Consider the following 16,458-nt stretch of genomic DNA (forward strand, 5'->3'; position numbering starts at 1 on the left):
GTTTCCGTTAATTTATTTCCAATTTTTATTTAATTGGTGACGATTAAGACTTTGATAAATTGTGTACTTTTAGATCGGTGTATGAAAAAAAAACATAACTGCAAGGGTTACTGAGTTTAAATAAGATTAATTGCTTTTGAATTTCTTCCCCTCAATGATATGCTTACAAGAACCGAGGAAGATGTTGTATTACCTCCAGCTAATCACCCTGTTTTAAAACAGACTTAAATATGGTCCTCATTAAATCTGATCCAAAAATAGTCTCTTTATAGGAATAATTATTCAAAAAGTCGTTTTAAATTCCATTGAGTCTGAACCTAATCCAAATCAGATTTCTTTTATTCGGATATTCTTAGATGCATTTCTTTTTTGGCAGAAATTACCAAAAAATGTTAAACTATCTTTCTAACTTTAAAGCACTTATTTAGATTTACGTTGAACACAAAATATAATAAAAAAGTTAATGTCCCAGCTTAGATAAAAACAAAATAAAGGAAGGAGAAACCTATCTTTTTACCTATTTTGAAACTACGATGTTTGTACGAAGTTCAACTTTGTCGTAATTTCAAGGCAGATGGCGGATTCGGGGGTGGAGGCGAACGGGTCGTTACCCTTGGATTGGACAAAGTATCGTGTTTTAGCTTAAAATCGTCAATATTGTCTTTAGTCTCGCTACACTCGGTGATATATTTTTTAATTTGATAGAATAACGCCCCTTTCAAAATCCAGCAACCGCCCCTAAAGGTAAACTGAAAAGATTTGAACTGTGCAGTATATCTGAGGTAGTTAATGCACACCTTTGCTGTGCATTATCCAGATTATAGAACAGTAAGAACAAAGAGATTTTACTCTTGCCATGTGTTACGAGTTTTTAAAATATAGAAGAAGTATCATAATCGTGGTTGTATTAAGCGGTGTATATTATGTATATAAAGGTACATGTATATAACTATACATTTCCATGTACTTGTAATCATACATATATCTTCCGTTTATATGTACTTATGTTTGCATTTTAAACATAACGATTGATAGTTATAAGATAAAAACTGGACTGTGTCCAGAGGTATTCATCCTGACGAAACAGGTAAGTTGATCAACAATAATTTCCTTTAAATATCAAATATAAACCCTATCAATCTGTGAGAGACTTTGTAAATTTCAGTCTTGAATTGTGTAAAGTCAATTGATATAGTGAACAAAATATTGACAGATCAAACAGCTGATCTATGTCAAATATGTTTTCCTATGAACAGAATCGAGTAATCTTTCACTCACCCTATAAAAAACATGCGGTCGCAAAAGTTGAGAAAATAAAGACCGAATAAAAACATGGAGGTACATTACTGTCCATAAAAGAAAATTCGCAATTTGAAAGATTTGTCGTAAAATTTGATTATTTCGCTTATTTATTCGTAGCTCTCTTATCATTTGTATTACTCTTAATTTGTTCTGTTCCTTTCGTTCATCCAAATACTCCGAGTAACAGGGAAAATTTAAATATTGAAATATTATCATTGCTTCTCATTTACAGATCTGAAGAAACAAATGTCGGAACTACCTATACCGGTGATAGATTTATCTAGGGCCAAGACGGACCGGACACAACTTGCAAAAGAAGTCGTTCACGCCCTTGAGAACATAGGATTTTTGTACATTGATAATGTGAAAGGTATTGATTTTGATAAGTTATTCAAAATATGTCAATGGTTCTTCGGGTTGCCGATCGAAACAAAAATGGATTTAACAAGAAAAAACTTTAAATCTGAAAACCACAACCTTTATCGAGGATATTTCCCTGTGGTGGAGGGTGAACCAAGCCGGAAGGAGGGTTTCGAATTCGCGCGGGATGTTCCTGCAGACGATAAAACAGTTTCATCGAACAACTGGATGTATGAAAAATCAGTTTGGCCAGAAGAAAATTTCACCGTTGCTTTTAAGGAGTTCTTACAAAATATGTACGAAATAGTTCACGAAACATCACAGGAAATACTACGACTGGCTGCGCTTGGATTAGGGATAGAAGAACACGCATTCGAACATTTATTTTCTGATAAGCCATGTTCGACCTTCCGTATAATGCATTATCCTCCATGGGAAGGGACACCTCCTAAAAATGCAATAATTGAGGATGGAAAAGTTGTGACAACACCAGAGCATATGGACTCTGATTTTTTAACATTGCTTCATATATTTAATTATGATGGTCTCGAAGTTCTAGATATGGACGGGACATGGATAGCTGTTCCACCTCGGCCAAACAGTTTAATTATGAACATAGGTGTAACGTTCTCACGGATGATGGCTGGACGTTTTAAAGCAACAAGACATCGGGTTTTGGACATCGGGAAAGATAGATTTTCAGTTCCGTTCTTCTTGTCTCCATCTTTTGATAGTGATATTGGAGTCAATTTCATGTCCAAGTTCAACTCAAATGGACCTGAACATGTTCCTGAAAAATTCGGTCCATGGCTCCTTCATCGGATCAAACATGAAATCAAATATTTTGAATATAGAGACTTGCCTGAAATAGAAGATTAAATATTCCAAACGAAACTTGTATATAAAAAAAACCAACATTAGCAGCTATAATTTAGAAATATGAAAAATCGGCTACTTTTTATTGCTCAAATTTACTTATTACTAATTAACCTCTCGGTGATAAATAAATGTAAATAAATTCTTCTCCTTTATTTACAAAAAGGCAAAACTTATAACAACTAACCAATAAGATAAATGATAGTTTCTCCTTCTTTTACAAAAAAGGCAATAATGAGATAAGATTATAAATATTTGAAAATTATATTAATAAGCATGTCTTTTACATGTATATTATTGCCTCTATTAAATCCATTCATAAAATTTTGAGACTCGTGTTGATTAAGAGGATGACATATTGTGGCAGATTCTACTTGAAAACCGTGCAATGATCCTCATATAGATGTCTTTCTGTTGTTTGTGTCTTAGATGGCTGTCTCCAAAACATGTGTATCCAAATCTCGTTTCATTTATCTTAATATGGCATTTCAAATGCGGTCTGTTGGTTTACTGGTTGCTGTTTGCAAACATCCAGTGACGAATATTTCATGAATATTCAGGATTTAAACATCTTTTGAAACAATCAATCTGATACAATCTGCAAAGTGAAATGACAATAATAATGACTTTAGAAATGAGAACTTCCACCTCATGTTAATTAGGGTTTATTTCAAAAGGACACTATTTTCACTTTGCAGCAGGCAAGCTATTCTGGATTCCCAAAGGTTGTTGTAAGTGTGATTTCAGAGTTAGAGATGCACATGCAGCGTCCAATTTAATTTTCCCTTTCCGACCAGATATGATTGCGTATACAGAAATCATACATGATCAAACAAATAACCCTATTTATAATGGATCTACATCCGACGGATATCCAGGTAGCCATCTTTTATACCCTAGTCGATCCGTAGTTTTCAAAAATTCTGAAAACCTGAAATAGCAGCCAGTTTTAGAGATGAATTAAGTACAGTATATATATTAACTTTATTTCCTTCTTATCGAAGATTTTGCATGTATTAAACAGTTTTGTACAATAATAATATTTACATATTGGTCAAGACATCAGAGTGATTAAATTATTTAAATGTCATATATTGATAAGAGTGATTGAATCAATTGAATGTCACTTTAAAGTAAATGATAATACTGAATCAGTTGAATGTCACTTTAAAGTAAATGATAATATTTCAGAAGGTAAGTTAACTGTTATAAAAAACGCTGCACATCCGTTGAACATGTGTAATGCAAGTTTTTGAGAAATAAATACTGTTATCATTATCCAGATCATATTCCGTATAACATGACAAAAGTGTTGCTGTGAATGTGGATGACGTTAGATTGTCTAGATACACACTGAACACAATCGGATTAATACTTATTAAGTCCTCCCAAAGCTTCGCTCTTAAGTCTGATAGACGATCGCACACACACATGATATGTTCAATAACGTTATAGAAAAACTGTCCACATTTATCGCATAAGAGAGGCGACTCTTCGTTTCGGATGACGGAACATAGTTCAACAATATATTTAGCTCCTTCTCTGAAGTTAGGATAAGTTTTAGCAATGACCCAAGCTCTGTGTGGTACAATGTGTTTGTGAATTTTACGGAAAATTTCAAAGTCACTGTCAACTGATATTCTTTGTTGCCATCTGTTGTTTTCAGAATTCGCTATGGAAGTGGAAATATATCTGTTCCATACAGCTTTACTTGGGAAGCTGCCTGATTTCACGAAATCTTCAACAAAGTTTATCAGATCGTATTTAACGGCTATTCTGATTAGATCTGGTACAAGACCATCTTGCTTTTTGACACATTTGTTTCTAAATTCTAAAAGTCGTAGTAATAGTATACGTTTTGGTAATAAGTTATTGTCCATTCTACATAATCTTCCAAAAAATTGTAACTTGCACTTGTCAATATAGCACTCCACAGGAAGCCAACCAAGTAGGCTTGTGCACTTGTCGGATCGTGTTCGTGCAGGAAGCCCTTGAATTATTTTACATATATATTTGTGAGAACGTTCTAACATTGTTAATTCAGTATTTGAAAGACCATACCAAAGCTCACAAGCAAACATTGCCTTTGGATAACACATCTGAAATACTATTTTGGAGCACGTTAATGGATTGAGGAAGGATGGGTGTATTCCGGATTTCATTACAGATAACGCAGTTGCACGCAAAATTCGGCATGCATTTAAAGTTCTTGACATGCTCTTACATTCGGCATTTAATATAATTCCAACATGCTTGGTTGATGTTACTACTGGAATGTCCGCTCCGTAAAGTTTCAATGGTTGACTTATGGTAGCACATTTTGAAGAACAAAATTTCAGTACTTCACTTTTTGCTGATGAGAATCTGAAGCCCCAATTTTCGCTATATGTTTGGCAAATATCTATTAAAGTTTTCATACCTTTTGATGTTGTAGATATAAGAGCGATGTCGTCCGCTTGTACGGTACTGCTTACGCGAAGATTGAATAGCATACTTCCATAAGGACTTTCATCTAATTGTCTAAGAAGATCATTTATGAACACTAAATAAAAAACAGCAGACAGCACCCCACCTTGTCTTACGCCTCTTTTGAGGTTGAACCATTTTGAACACTTTCCTTTAAATTGCACACAGCTTCGCATGTTCTGGTACATTTCATAAATCAACAGCCAAGTTAAACCCCGAACTCCATATATATACAACTTAACTAATAGTCCTTTGTGCCATAGAGTATCAAATGCTTTCATGCTGTCCAGAAGTGTGACGATAATATTGCTATGACGCTCTAAGTTATGGTGTACGACTTCTTGCATGTTAAAACTTGCATGTGTGCTAGATAATGTCTTCTGGTAGGCAACTTGTGATTGGTGTGGAAAGTTGTGATGAAGCGATGGTAAACGAGTATATAGTGCCTTTTCAAATAGTTTTGATATGCTACACAGAAGAGAAATTCCCCGATATGAATTCGGATCAGACTTTGATTTGTTTCCACCTTTGAATAGAGGTATGATACAACTGTCTTTCCAGCTTATTGGTGTGTAGCATGTTTCCAATACAAGATTAAACAAACTACAAAGATGACGATGAAGTAGCTTTCCGCCGTATTTCAAATGTTCGTAACAGATTCCATCTAACCCTGGAGATTTGTTACACGGCAAATTGTCACAAAGTTTATATAGTTCGTCGAAAGTAAATTCCTCGATATTTTCGTTTGTGTTTGTACGGACAGTTTCTAACAAGTCGTTGATAGTATTATCGATAGCTTTTTCATTCACAGGGTTGATCAAGTTGCTATCGAAACTGAATACAGATTGGAAATGAGTCACCCAACCGTCACGTATTTCGTCTGAAGAAATGAGTTGAATACCGCTAATATTTAATTGTTGACAATGCGATACACTTTTGCGTCCACTTTTTATCACAGACCATACAGAACGTTGATCACAGTCGACAGATTCTTCGATTTTACGATTTATTTCACTAATGTAGTTTTCATATGCTAGCTCAAGCTGTTTTTTAAAATTCAGTTTAGCGCTTTTGTAATCACTGTAATGTTTGTCATTACGGTCATGAAATTTACCATTCTCAATCCATGTTCGACGTTGCAATCTCATAATTGTATGATATTCTTTCACAGTCTTTGTCCAATACGGTTTTAAATGTTTTACGTACTGTTTACCGGGAAGAGTTTCCATATCGGCTCTCAAAATAGCATCGACTATTTCGCTGTAGTATTGTTCAATATTAGCCGAAGTAGCAGTTGATGATTTAATTTCCCATAAGAATTGTGACACGGCAAAGGAATAGTCGGCAATAGCACCGTTCTGTACAGCTTTAGTCCATGATATACGCCTTTGAGTAGTAAGATCGTCGTCTTTAGATACATAGTTTGTATTGTCCGATAGGGCAAACGAACATCTAATGGGCTTATGGTCTGAAACATTAAACATATGTTCATCAGGGACTTGGACTTTTGAAAATTTGGTTAGGTTTTCAATGCTAACAATTATATGATCAATGGCGGTTTTTGGTCCTCCTTGATAGGACTGAAAGGTACAAACTGGTCCAATTCCATTTGTTTCCAGATGTAGAGAACGCAGATTACATTCCTGCATAAATGATCGAAAACTGTCACTTCGTTTATCATAATCGAACGTGTATCTTGGACCTTCAATTTTACAATTGAAATCTCCCATAAGGACAACAGTTCCCATAGTTGAATAAATGTTATAAACATCTATCAGAATTTCAACTTCTTTCGAGAATAATTCATAACTTTGTGTTACTGCTGGTAGATAAACAGATATGAGATAAATGTTTGGTGTGTCTGGAATATTTAATTCGATCCCAGACATTCTATTACTCGGAATGTCCAGTACTTCAACAAAAGGCTGTAGACTTTTCGATACCAGAAAGGCGACTCCGCCTCTAATATTAAAGTTGAATAATTGGTGACAATTGTCGTCAGCGCCTTTCCCGTAACCAATATAATTAGTCGGATCAATTGTATCCAAAAACATCAATTGACAAGACCGAAGCCAGTGTTCTGCAATAGCAATTACATCAATTCTATTTGTATTTAAGAAGTCAATAAGATATGGAACGCCAGACATTATTCCACGACAGTTCCAACAAGCAAGGTTTAGTTCCATAATTAAGCGTGTCCTTTGTCGTGAATAAATGAAGCCCAAGGCTTCCAATCTCTAGTAAAGATTCCCTTCGGCCAGAAACTGGAGTCGTGTATAATATGTTCATCTCGTGCATCGATATTGAGTTGAGCCGAAGCTGTTTTAAATGATTGTTTGTCAAAATATCTCAGAAATGTCACTCTAATTCCGCTTTGTTGTAGAAAATATCGCATTCCTTGTTCTGACGAAACAGTTTTGTCAATACCACCGACATAAAAACGAGCGACTCTTTTACGTTCAACATGAATGAGACCCGTAAAGTTATGAACTGGGTTGCATACTGATCTAGGGAAGTGAACTAAAATGTTTTTATTTCCCTTATCTTCGGAATTCTTAATATGGTCTTTTGCAGATTCAGCATCGTGAAACGTATTATGTATTTCAGCTGTAGTGACTGAGTCTCTATTTGAAAGTTCATCTAATTGAGTCGATTTTGGTTTCGAATTCAGTTTGCACGATGTATCATTACTGTTCATACCTTGACTTCTAACATAACGGGCCGTTGACTTACAAAAGTGTTCATTGACCTTGTTCTCTGTATTGTCTTTGTTAACTTCGTTGCCATTGTTTACATCATTTATTTTCCTTATTTCGTTGACTTTGCTAGCTTCTTTGTTCTCAACTAATGTTAATGGGGTAACCTTTTTAACAATTTCTGAATAAGTTTTCTGTTTTTTGTTTACCGTTTTTAATTCCTTTTCTGCATTAACCAGACGTTTACGGACATCGGATACTGATACACTTAGTGAGCTATAGGTTTGACATGCTAATTCTACTTGGGCATCTAAGTCTTTAAGTTTTAAATTAATAAGATCTGTTTTAGATTTCAGACTGCTTACTCCTATTGCACGGGTATCGGACATTCGGTTTAATCGCTCGGACTCTGCTTTCACAGTTTTGTCTATTGATTTCATGTTCACAGTGTGTTTCGTTATATGTTCATGAATTTTAGCAATGTCTGATTTCATCTCTGTTACTGTTTTGACACTCTCCAAAAATTGAGAAACCAAAGATTTTAGATCACTGTTTGTTTTACTATTCTGTTCACAGTTTTGTTGTGATTGAACTTTAATTGTTTTCATGTCCGTTTGAAATCTTTCTGTACATGTTTTTATCACATTGATTTGATTTTGTAGGTTCTTGAAACGGTCACTGTATTTGAAATCGCGGTCTTTGAGTTGTTTATTTTCCTTCTTTAGTTCCTCAATTGACCTGTTAAACATCTCAGAGTCGCGGGCATATTCAGATTTTAATAAAATCATATCATTTTCTAGACGAACTAGCGTATCCTTAACTGCAAGGTTACCTGTTGCGTCATTTTGTGATCCAGATATCTCATCAGTACACGATAAAGTTCTATTTGAGCTTGATGAAGATTTTACACTAAGCGCGTTTTTCAAATCGTCTCCAAATTCCCCGACTGAGGCTAAATACAATGCATAACAATCATTTCCAAGTTTACTTTCAACCGAATCTCCCGTTAATTTTCTAGGACATAATCTTTTCTTTAATATTGCATTTGGATATGGAAAATTCTGTTGACGTTTCACGACGTCAAAAAGTTCATGTCTAACTGTTTCGATGTCTTTGTTTGATGATTTGCAGTTTTGTATTAATTCTTGAATGAACGTGTCTCTAGGAAGCGAACCCAACTCATTGTATATTAAACTTATAAATTCGTTGGAAGTATTTTCTAATGTATAAGAGTCATTCTCTGTGTACGGACATGGTTGGGATAGAGGTAAATTATAATACTGTTCATGTTGGCTCCCGTCAAAACTTGGATGGATTAATAAGTCACTAGATTGAAGTTCCGTTAAATAAGACATACTGGTGTTTACGGATATAAAATCGATCAATAATAGGTGAAATGCCCTCTAGAAATACACAAAGGTAAAGGTACAAAGTCCAACTCCGTTCTAAGTGTTGTGAGCTCTTTCCTATGGGTATAACTGCCTAAGGGTATAGTCAGGACAGGTCTCAATGAACGAAATTTGAATTTTCTTTGTTTAGTTCATAAAGTTAATAAAGTGGAATTTCGAGCTTCTAATGATCAAATTTTTCATAGCATCAGTAAATTATGATAATAATATTCACGTTTGCGAAATGTTAATTCCATAGCATAACAAAAACTATCCTAAATCTGTGAATTTTGGCAGAGCGAAAATAACAATCCATGTTGTACAAATCACGTGATCATCCAAATTCGTAACGTGTAATTTCATTCATCATTATAGGAAAAGGAAGAAGTTCTTTTGTATACTTTTTTTCTAGACAAAAAAGGATTATTTCTTCATTATCATATACTAGTAAAAGAAAACGACGATCGTATCATTTGGCTATACTCATCTTATACAACTTAACAAGACTGAGTTTAGGTGGTACCTAACACTACAGGGAGATAACTCTGTAAAATCAGCAGAACGTTTTAATGACGTTGTGTTCTTAACGGAATATTAAGCTTCTCAATGATCAAAATGAGTGTTTGTCAAACTGCTATATAACCAGTGTAATTTTTCTGATTAAACGGTTGGTTCAATTTTTTTGATTTTTTTATATTTTTGTCAAAGGGTCAAAGTAAATATTTTGTCAAAATTTTAAGAAATTTAAACGAGTCAAATTAATTTTAGTGAAAGTGTTAGGTACCACCTTAACCTTCCAAAAAAATTTAGAATGCTTTGGCTTTTTCAAAAATTTTCTGCCAGCTTTTGTTATTTGTCATTGTGTTTTTTCCACCATTTCGGCGTCTCTATTTAAGCGAAAATCGTAGATGTATTTTAATCGAGGTAATGTTTGAAATGAATTTTACATTATGTAAATGTAGAGGTATTTAAAGGACATACAATGTACGTTGTAATCATAATCCTGGTACCTTTGATAACTATTGTAATATATTTTATTCACACTTATAATCTAGGTTACGGAGTAAATAATGGAATTCAAATTGATAAGTAAATAGTAGACTAAAAATATATGTCAATCGAATCTTTTTCCCTAATAAAATTATCATTTTAGAAAAATTAGACCCGCAGCTTCTTAGTTATTTGCGATTTCACGAAATACAAGTTTTAACATTTGGAACTTTGCCAGCAATTTAAAAAAATATTCGTTTTTAAAAATTTCAAAATACCATTTAAGTTATGTGTTTATAAAGTATGTTAATGTTCCCCATCGAAGATTTAATACATTCGATCCAATTTAATAGGAATTAAAGTATATGGTGTTTACATACATAATACACTAGACAAATATAAAAGAGATGAACAGTGCGTTTTACTACTGTACTTGAGGTTCAAGTCGGTTTGATATTTTCTTCAACATGAATTTATAGAACAAATCATTGTAGCTTGAACACGGAGAGACAAATATATTATTTGGGTCTTATTTTGCCCGACAACCCGATAAAAAAATACAGTAACAACACGATAATTATGGCAGTTACGGGTCACATCAAGATAAATATTTAATTTAGATGACTTGGCGAGAAGTTAATTCACAATATATGAAGAGGGGAAATTATTCAAAAGATATGCACACAACTGCGATAACCTAATTGATCTGAAAAGGTACACACTTACGTCGAACATATAAGCAATAATAAATACACAATAACTGAACAGGTAAAATCTACACGTGAAAGCATGACCTTCTTCCAATAGAAAATCAAATCGTTTGCTGTGATTGAAAAGAACGGATTTGTGTAAATAACTAGAATAAACAACAACAAAATCATGCACGCATTTGACAATAGACGTATTTACACTTGTATGCAAATTTGTCAATTTCTAGATGTACGTCAAAATATGAAGTAGACGTATCTGTGAAATCCTTGGATTTAAGTCACAGGCACTTGCCTCAAAACTTGTTTATCATATCTGCTAACCCTTTCAGAGCACTTGAGATTATCGCCAGTTTTTGGTGGATTTTGTGCTGCTTAGTCTTTAGTTCTCCATGTTGTGTCTTGTGAACTATTAGTTGTCTGTTTGTCATTTTCTTTTTTAACCATGGTGTTGTCCGTTTTATTTTCAATCTAGTTTAAATGTCCCTCCGGTATCTTTTGCCCCTCTTTTTTTAGTGTTTCTAAGTGCTTGTGATTAATGGCGTTTATGTAAATAATAATTTAAAATTTATTAAGGATGGGGACACCATCTATATAGAGAAATGCGAAATCAAATGATAATATTATGGCTTCTTTTCTTTTGTCATGAGAAGGTCATTAATTAAAAATTGCATCATGTTCATAACGGAACCAGTGAGCTAGACGATAACGTTCCAAATAGTCTACAAAGGAAAAAAAAATAACGCTAATACATGACATTGTTTTTCATCCAATATTCTATTAAAATGTCGTAATTATAACTAAATAATTGAAAAATCACATATATAAACTCGAGTAAGTTATGTTTAACGTATTTATTCATCTACTGCTTTCGAGTAGTTATATGCTTGCGAAATTCTGATTAAGGCAAATCCAGACTGAAAAGTACCAAATTCATAACGTGTTTTTCATTCATCATTTTAGGAAAAGAAAGACTACCTTTGGTATTTTGATTTTTCTCTACAAAAAAGGGTAATTTCTTCATTTTCACGTAAAAAAGGAGACGAATTGGACGCATTTTGCTACACTTATCTTAAACAACTTTACAAGACTTAGTTTAACTTAAAATATATCAAGAATGCTTCGCCATATTACAAAATTTTACTTAAAATCTAAGCTACAGAGTGAATAATGAAAATTCAAATTGATTAATAAATAGTAGACTAAAATTATACATTACACAAATCTTTTTCTCCATTGATTTCATCATTTAAAAAATTCAGATTGGCAGCCTCAAAGTTATTTGCGATTTCACGAAATACAGTTTTTAACATATGGAACTTTTCCAGTTATTTAAAGAAATGTTCGATTTTTGAAATTTCAGAATACCATTCAAGTTATTTGTTCAAGTTATAAAGTATGTTAATGTTCCCCATCGAAGATTTAAAAAAGACTATAAAATTAAATAGGTAGTATAGGGTGTTTGCATACATGATACACTTAGTCTAGTCAAAACCAAATTAATGAATAGTGTTTTTAACTGCTGACCTTGAAATTCAAGTAGCTTTAAAATCGTCTTCAACATGCAGCTTAATAGCAAATCTCATTGCAGCTTCAATGCGGACAAAGACATATAACAAATATTGTCATTATTTGTTCAACAATCCCATCGACAAAAATAGAAACAATACGATCATTAAGGCAGAGACGGGTCACATCAAGAAATTTATTAGATGACTTGACGGGAAGTTCCGAACATAATTATGAAGAGGGTAAATTATTCAAAATATCTGCATACATTTGCGATAAACTACATGTAAGTGAACTAAAAAGTCGTGCGTATAAGCAAAGTTGCTTCAATAATAGATACACAATAACTGTAGAGTTAAGAGTGAAAACATGTTTCTTTTTCAAAAAGAAAATCAAACCTTTTGATATAATTGAAAAGAAAGGAATTAGTGTAAAAACTAGAAACCAACAGCACAAAATCATGCACGCACTTGACAGTACCAAAAAGAAAAGGAATATCACTTCTTCTGCTGTTTAAATTGCATTATAGGCTCTTGTTTAACATCATTTGATTATATTCATGTAGATACCTTTTTGTTAGTTGTGTCGTCAGAATGCTTTTGCCAAAGCATGTTTTTTCCAACCTCATTTCAATTATATCAATATGGCATTTATAATGCAGACTTCTGATCTACTGATTGCTTGTTGCAAAAATTGAAAGATGGCATGTTTTTCTGAATAGATTAACTGCGCATAGATGCAAATAACAAGATTTCGGTTTGCAATACTTGTCTTGTACATGGTTAACGTTGATGATGACTTCTGGTCAGTGTAGGCTATTCTATATTCTTAAGGTAATATTTTTGTTTGTAGAAAGGGTGTGTTAAACTTGAATATGCAGATAAATGGTCTTTCAAATTGGGTTTCATATTACTAGTAATTAATTTACTTGATTTCCTTAACCTGTCCCTTTTCAAACCTCTTAATATTTGTTGACACCAATATCTTATACATAATTAAAGAACCTTAGTGAGCACGCTCACATACCCCACGTCCCCACATTGTCATTGGAGAAATTAAATAAGTGTAAGAAAAAAAAATTGTATAAGAAAAAAAATTGAATAATAATTTCCTGTCAATATGCACATCAACATAGTATGTCCTTATTATCTACAAAATTTCATGAAATTCTGTTGTGTGGTTTCAGAGGAGTTGAGATGACAAACTGTTGCAGAAGTACATTGAAGCAAATAAGTTCAAAGGGGCGTAACTCCTAGAAAAAAATTGAATCGTAATTTCCCTGTTGATATGCACATCTAACTAGTATGTCTTTATTATCTACAAATGTTCATGAAATTCTGTTGTGTGGTTTCAGAGGAGTTGAGATGACAAACTGTTGAAGTAGTACCTTAAAGCAAATAAGTTCAAAGAGATGTAACTCCTAGAAAAAAATTGAATCGTAATTTCCTGTCGATATGCACATCTACATAGTATGTCCTTATTATCTTAAAAGGTTTCATGAAATTCTGTTGTGTAGTTTCAGAGGAGTTGCGATGACAAACTGTTGCAGTAGTACAATAAAGTAAATAAGTTCAAAGGGGGGTAACTCCTAGAAAAAAATTTGAATCGTAATTTCCTGTCGATATGCACATCTACATAGTATGTCCTTATTATCTAAAAAGGTTTCGTGAAATTCTGTTGTGTAGTTTCAGAGGAGTTGCGATGACAAACTGTTGCAGTAGTACATTAAGCAAATAAGTTCAAAGGGGCGTAACTCCTATAAACAAAAATTGAATCGCAATTTCCTATCGATATGCACAACTACATAGTATGTCCTTTTCGTCTGAAAAGGTTTCGTGAAATTTTGTTGTGCGGTTTGAGAGGAGTTGCGATGACAAGAAACAGGACTGACGGACGGACGGACGGGTCAAAAACATTATACCCTCCGCAACTTCGTTGCGTGGGGTATAACAAGAAGCCGTTGTGAACCTGTTATATGCAACAGTTAATCAATGTATGCCTATAAGTCCCAAAAATAACATTATAAAAATAAAAAATAAAATATAACTAAAGATACCAAGATTTCAAAAATGAGTACAAATCAAATATAAGAAAATGTTATTATTTGAAGACAGTTACTTTTCCCCTTTTCCACGTCTGCATTTTGGCGACAATCGTTAATAATTTTAATCGTATTAATGTTTAAACTGAATTTTAAAATATGAAAATTTAGAGGTATTTAAAGAACATTAGTTGTAAAATATTTTATTCGCACTTATAGCCAAGGCTACTGAGTAAATCATTGATTAGTCTACTTAGTAAATACTAGTAGTAGACTAAAAATATACATTACACAGATATTTTTCTCCAATAATTTTATCATTTAAAAAAAATCAGATTGGCAGCTTATAAGTTATTTTAATACGATTTCACAAAATAAAGTTTTTAACATTTGGAACTGTTCCAGCTGTTTTAAGAAATGTTCGTTTTTAGAAATTTCATTTTACCATTTAAGTTATTTGTTTCTAAAGTATGTTAATGTTTCCCATCGCATATTTAAAACATTCGATCCAATTGAATAGGAAGTTTATGGTTACGGTTTGCATACATGATACACTGACAAAAAAAAAAGAGAGGAACATTGCGTTTTACTACTGTCTTTGAGCTTCAAGTCGCTGTGAGATCGTCCCCAACATGAAGCTAAATCGCACACCACATTGCAGGTTCAATTCAGGCAAAGATATATACTAAATATTGTCATAATAAACTCGACTATATCACCGTAAATACAGAAATAATGGTTATGATCATTAAGGCAGTTACTGGTCACATGAAATAAACTCATCATAGATACCAGGATTAAAATTTTATAATAACGCCAGACGCGCGTTTCGTCTACAAAAGACTCATCAGTGACGGTCGAATAAAAAAAAATGTTTAAAAAGCCAAATCAAGTACGAAGTTGGAGAGCATTGAGGACCAAAAATTCCTAAAAGTTTTGCCAAATACAACTAAGGTAAGATATATATTAGATGACTTGGCGGGGAGTTCAGAATATATGAAGAAGGCAAATTATTCAATATATCTGCATACAATTGCTATAAGCTAAGTGAACTGAAAAGGAACACAATTAGGTCGTACATTTAAGCAAAGTTGCTTTAATAATAAATAAAAAATACTGTAGAAATGAGAGTCTGCTCGTGAAAACATTGCCTTGTACCAAAAGAATATAAAAACGTTTGATATAATTGAAAAGAAATGATTTTGTGTAAATAACTAGAAACCAACAACACAAAATCATGCACACACTTGACAATACCAAAAGGACAAGGAATAGCAACTCTTCTGCTGTTCGAATTTCAAAGTCACAGCCGAGGTCTTCACGATCACACCTCACTAAAAGTCCAAGACGACCCAATCACCTGTTTTAGAAAATTAATTTGCTAGATCTCAATACTGAGCAACATGAGCCTCACAAAAACCGAGGATGATCTCATGTGTTTCGGTAGAGGGATCAAAACATCCTCCATTAGTGAAAAAAATCGTGGTGCTCATATAAGTCTTTGTGTTAAGTCGCATTCGAAGATGCCAAAAATGGCTACGACAATTACAACGTTTCCGTGGTCAACTATCACACAGATATATAATGGTCAACCAAATCACGATGACGTCCGTAACACTTTCGAAGGGAGGGCATCAACTTTATCAATTGAAACCATTGTTCCAATAGCTTCCTTGGGAGCAGCACACCTCTACAAAAGAAATCAAAATTCTATGAAAAACAATCTCTCGTATATTGTATCAACTTAAATATATACACTCAATATAAGGCTCGGCTGGAATGATACTACATAGAAGGGGAAATGTCACCATTTAAAAAGCTTAAACCATCTTTTTTGGTTGTAATGTTTAGTTCTCAACTAACTCTTTTGGTCAATCTGTTGTATCAGTTGATTAAAGTGTGTTTGCGTAAACATAACAATCTAACATTTATTAATTGAGGAAACATCATCTACTAGTATATAGAAGCACGCGAAACTAAAGGATGTTTGATTTTTTACGTTTTTCCCGAGAAGCTCATACACTGAAGATTGCATCATGTTCCAGTGTCCAGAAGAGGGGCACTGTTTGCTCGTCTATGAATGCCCATTTTCTGTTGAAAGCACGTTCCCCAAACGTATTAAA

The 16,458-nt window shown here is 33.4% G+C and overlaps 1 protein-coding gene across 1 annotated transcript; it reads left to right on the forward strand.

Annotated features, from left to right (window-relative positions):
- Positions 1-1,537: 1,537 nt before the first annotated feature.
- LOC143049227 (isopenicillin N synthase-like) lies at positions 1,538-2,862 on the forward strand. The gene has a single exon (XM_076222937.1). It carries the CDS (start codon positions 1,549-1,551, stop codon positions 2,539-2,541), a length of 993 nt encoding a protein of 330 aa, XP_076079052.1. The 5' UTR covers positions 1,538-1,548; the 3' UTR covers positions 2,542-2,862.
- The last annotated feature ends 13,596 nt before the right edge of the window (positions 2,863-16,458 follow it).

Source organism: Mytilus galloprovincialis, chromosome 10 (genome assembly GCF_965363235.1).
Source record: "Mytilus galloprovincialis chromosome 10, xbMytGall1.hap1.1, whole genome shotgun sequence".
NCBI classification, from domain to species: Eukaryota; Metazoa; Mollusca; class Bivalvia; order Mytilida; family Mytilidae; genus Mytilus; species Mytilus galloprovincialis.

Bases quoted from the DNA above. Each gene is read 5' to 3' on its own strand.
- LOC143049227 (XM_076222937.1), top strand. From the start codon at position 1,549: ATGTCGGAACTACCTATACCGGTGATAGATTTATCTAGGGCCAAGACG.